Source organism: Gymnoscopelus microlampas (assembly GCF_963454915.1).
Source record: "Gymnoscopelus microlampas genome assembly, chromosome: 10".
Classification (NCBI taxonomy): domain Eukaryota; kingdom Metazoa; phylum Chordata; class Actinopteri; order Myctophiformes; family Myctophidae; genus Gymnoscopelus; species Gymnoscopelus microlampas.
Window position 1 is genome coordinate 2,177,865 of NC_139947.1, and position 5,252 is coordinate 2,183,116.

The 5,252-nt window shown below is 42.0% G+C and overlaps 1 protein-coding gene across 1 annotated transcript; it reads right to left on the bottom strand.

The window, feature by feature from the left end:
* Positions 1 to 2,143: 2,143 nt before the first annotated feature.
* On the bottom strand, positions 2,144 to 4,030 carry LOC311053308 (SCAN domain-containing protein 3-like; the record flags this gene model as incomplete). The annotated part of the gene is made up of 1 exon (XM_084068769.1): positions 2,144 to 4,030. The coding sequence occupies one exon, from the start codon at positions 4,028 to 4,030 to the stop codon at positions 2,144 to 2,146; it is 1,887 nt and encodes a 628-aa protein (XP_083924895.1).
* Positions 4,031 to 5,252: the final 1,222 nt, after the last annotated feature.

The window sequence follows — 5,252 nt, forward strand, 5'->3', positions numbered from 1 at the left end:
TTATCAAAAAAAGAAATACACCAGTCGGCCTCATGGTGGCGCTATAAAAGCCCCCTTTACGTTTTGGCCTATAGCTTTTGAACCGTAGGTCGTAAAATAAAAATCTAACTCCCCATATAGGCCACGCCCATTTGTGTCAGGATAATTTTCCGCCATTTTGAATTTTCTTCAAAACACACTTTTAGCTCCTCCTCCCACATATTTTGTCCAAATTTCACAAAAATCGGTACACATGATCTCTGGGCCCATGCGATAAACAAATCCAAACAGCATTTTGATAATCCTTACTGTTCGTCCGTAAATGGCTTCCAAACTTAGTGGGAGGGGCCTGTTTTACCAAAAATGCCAGAAATCACGAACGAAACGTCCGGTCAATCCCAAATTTAAATCACATGTCGAGGGTGGTTTACTCAACGAATACCCAAAAGCATTTCCACTTTGACCCATAGGGGGCCTCACAAATGCACAAAACGTAACTGTTTGATGCAAAAACATGATTTTTGGGGGGAACAATCTTTTCAAAATGTAATAAAAGCGATATCAGGAGTGACGTAACAATATGATTGGCCCGTTACATTTGTGGGAGGGGCCTATTTATTTAGTGGGAGGGGCCTATTTCTTCAAATCAAAACAGCACGTATCACGAAGGCGGCCGAGACCCGCGACCGGCGTCGGCGCAACCACACTTTGCAATTTCCCAGAATTGCTACGCGTCTAGTTTTTATTAAAGTTGGAGACCTCGCACGGTAGTGGAATGTTCGGTCTATGAGCAGAGCAGCCTGCGTGTCAAATCGTTAGAGAGGGGAAAAAAAGTCACTTAACACTCTGGACCACCCTATAGTTGCATTACCTAGTTACTTTTAGTTAGCAGAAACAGAATAGCAGTTTCATGTTTTTGGTAAAAATGTACCTTTGAGAAAATGACGTGAACTAACACGGCTGTATTTGGGTAGGTTCTTGAACGTTAAATCTTTGTGTGGGACAGCTGAGATCCAAGCCATACTACGTCTCTTGAATAGCCTACATTGTTAGCCTCAAACTGTATTCAATCTTGAAGAGGAGAGCTGCGACAGCTTTCTCATAGACCAGCCACACATGTGCAGTGTGCAATGATCACTATGTAGTCGGCAAAGAAGTTAATGTTTACAAACACAAACCACCGTCACTCTCTAGTCCAGTGATTGTCAACCTTTTTGGTGCCAAGGTACACCTGGCTTAGCCAAAATATCCCAGGGTACACCTAGATATATGGTGCTTATATATATATATATATATATATATATATATATATATATATATATATATATATATATATATATATATATATATATATATATATATATATATATATATATATATACAAAGCATATATATATATATAGCATTTCCATATATATATATATATATATATATATATATATATATATATATATATATATATATATATATATATATATATATATATATATATATATATATAATATTTACTCTCATGTACACAAGATGTAATAAAGAAACCTTGAATATTACAAAATGTCTTTGGCCTACAAATATATAAACTTGGGGTAGTGCAATGAATGGAGAAGATGAAAAAAAAGGAAAGAGACAGTGCCTCAGTTTCACCGATTTATTTTTGGACACATACTTGGAAACAACTTGTTTTGCTTTGATGTCATAATAAAGAAACCTTGAACTAAAAAACAGCACACACATGTTCAATTTGGCCTACAAATATATAAACTTGTCATTGCAATGAACAGAGGAGTTGGATTCACCTTCCCAAGAAAAATACTTTAAAAACTCAAAAAGATTTTTAAAAAAATATATAGGAAAAATTGGCCACAATAGTCTTAGTGTGAAACTGTTTTAGAAAGAAAAAAAAACACTTTTAAGCCAGTACAAATGTCTTTGTTTGAAACTTGAGTCCTTTTTAGAAAAAATACTTTAACTCAATAAAACTCAATAAAAAAGATTTGTAAAAAGAAAAGAAAAAATTAGGTCACAATACAACTGTCTTAGTGTGAAACTTGAGCTTGTTTTGCTGAACACAGAGTTTGTATCCTGGCTGGGACTGATGACAAGCACACACGCAGCTCCTCGTCAACTGCTCTCAGTCTCTCTCTGTGTTTACTTTTTACGTAAGTCAGGGTTGAAAAGCTGAGCTCACACAGGTAGGTTGTTGAAAATGGGAGCAACACTGCTGTGAGATGGCTGGAAATTCTTTTCCAACAGTCAACCAAAAACTGTCCAAGCTTAGAACTCTGAATTTCATTTTCAAGCCACGGTTCTCCCTCATTTCCACTAGCTGCTCTTGCTCCTCAAATGGACTGTTCTCGTTTTCAGCAGTTTCGTTGAATGGGTCACGGACCCAGTCGAAGTTTGCCATGGACGTTGAGGGGAAATAAAAGGCAAATCGCTCCTCGAGACTTTTCAAATGCTCAGCAATGACCCCACGCAAAGCACGAGTGATTGTGTGTCCAGTGTTGATGAGGGGAAACATTTCAAGCTTGCTCTTCTCCACCTGATGACGCCAGAGTTTCAGTTTCATCCGAAATCCCGTCAGTTTATCTGTGCTTGTGAGGATATTCTCATCTTTTCCTTGCATTCGCCTGTTCAGTTCGTTCAGATGGGTGAAAATGTCCGCCATGTATGCTAGTCTTGCACACCAGTACTCATCTGCAAACAGGTCTGCATAGTCGGATTGCTCAGCAGACAGAAAGCTTTGTAATTCCTCCCTCAGTTCATAGACACGGGACAAAACTTTCCCCCTGGAAAGCCACCGTACTTCGGTGTGCAGCAGCAGCGTTTTGTGTTCCGCCCCCATTTCCTCGCACAGGGTGGCGAACAGCCGGCTTTTCAAAGGTCGTGCTTTAATAAAGTTAACGATGCTTACCGCATCATTCAACACAGCTGAGAGGTCTTTTGGTAAAGTCTTTGCAACTAGCGCCTCACGGTGTAAAAAGCAATGCGTAACCAGGACGCCAGGATTCTTCTCTCTTACTCTGCTTACAAATCCCTTGTGTCGCCCGGTCCTAGATGCAGCCCCATCAGTGCACACACTGACACAGTTTTCCCAGCTTAAGTTCCATTGCTCCAAATACTCCGACGTCACCCGGAAAACTTCCTCTCCTGTTGTTTTTCCAGGCAGTTGTTTGCAAAACAGATAATTCTCTCTGATGGCGTCTCCGTCAATGAATCTCACGTTTGCCAACAGCTGTGCGTGTCCACTTATATCTGTTGATTCGTCAAGCTGCAGTGCAAACTTTCCACTCGTCACAATCTTTTGTATGACAGCACTCTCAATGTCTGCAGACATGTCTTCAATGCGTCGGCCAATTGTCTTGTTTGAGAGAGGCACCTTATCGAATTTCGTTGCAGCATCTGGTCCCAACATTACGTTAGCCATGATTTTGGCTCCTGCCGCTATAGATGTTGCTGCTGTATGTGGCAATTTTAACTTTGCCACAAGCTCTGCAATTTGGTAGCTAGCTTCCAGAGCTCTGTCACTAACCTTGGTGCTGGTGGTACTGCGTAACAATGCAGTTGTCTGTTTTGCGTTCTGTCTCACCTTAGTAGCTTTCAAACTCACAAAATAGTCTTTGTCCTTTGTGGCGATTTCTCCATGGTGGGCCTCAAGGTGACGTTTCAGCTTACTGGGAACCATAGCACTGTTTACGAGCTTGTCCCCGCACACGATGCACAGTGGAATAGGATTAGATGGGTCCCCCATAAATGTGAAGCCAAACTTGATGTAGTCATCATGGTACAGTCTGGCTGTAGTCGTCTTGCTTGTCGCCGTTGTTGTTGTTCCCGGCGGCACGGCGAGGACGCTGGCGGCGGCGCTGTTGTGTGTGCTGCTGTTGCAGCTGCCCTGTGTGGCCAGCTCGTCGGCAGGTCGCGGTGGCCCGGACACACCGGCAGCGCTGCTTGCAGGAGGATCTGGCAGCGGCAATGTCTTGCTGATGACGGCGAAATTCAGCGTCTTCTGGCCGTGGGTGCATCTCTTCTTGGCTGGTGGAGCTCTCATCATCTTGTAGTAATAATACTGAGTGCCAAAGCATGTACCCTGTGCCCCTTTTATACAGTAATATTAACAACATATTTGCATTCGTATGGGTGATGATCACAGTGATCACCCATAGGAATGTAAATAATGGACTCGGGCGTGGTTGAGTGTGAAACGGTCCGGATGACGGCCGTATCGATTGACGGACACGCCATTGTTCTCGAGGGGCTGGTTTCACACGTTCTTCAAAGCCCACGGTACACCTAGCAAGTATCCACGGTACACTTACTGTACCATGTACCGCGGTTGACAATCACTGCTCTAGTCTTAAGCGTGTCTCTATGTACAGTCTGACCCCTCAAGGGCTGTAGCATCGAAAAAGTGGGCGTGGCAAACTTTTGGTGACGCGACGTTGGGCTTTTTTGTAAAACAGGCCCCTCCCGCAAATTTTGGAAGCCATTTATGGAAAAACCGTATGGACTATCAAAATTCGGTTTGGAGATGTTTATCGCATGGGTCCAGAGATCATGTGTACCGATTTTTGTGAAATGTGGACAAAATATGTGGGAGGAGGAGCTAAAAGTGTGTTTTGAAGAAAATTCAAAATGGCGGAAAATCTATCCTGGCGCAAATGGGCGTGGCCTATATGGGGAGTTGCGTCATGACCCAAGGAATCTAGGGAAAACAAACATTTTATTTTACGACCTACGGTTCAAGAGTTATAGGCCAAAACGTAAAGGGGGCTTTTATAGCGCCACCATGGGGCCGACTGGTGTATTTCTTTTTTTGATAATTTCGAAATAAATTATGAACCTCCCCTCCAAGTCTTGTAACTCTAGCCCTTACAGTTTCTGGAAAAAAAATATTTGAAATCGAGTTTTTTAATTTTCCCATTAAAGTGGATGGGGAAATTTAATGCACTAATAAATTAATATCAATTAAACCATGTAACCAATCTCTTAGCAAAATACACGTGCACGATTCCCGATGAAGCCGCTCATTTTGACATATGGCATGTGGGTCCTAGTCTCACACTCAACCAAACTCTGCAGCCGCACTGAGGCCCCCAGCCCAGACATGACCTGTTTGCTTTCTAAACTCGATATAGCCTTTGATTGCCTTTCAATAAAACCATATTTGATAGACATAGGTATCACCTACATGTTACTGATTATAGGGAATGTTATATTATTCTAATCCGTTGTTTATTTCCTGAGCAATGGAATTATGTTGCAGTTAAAACTCT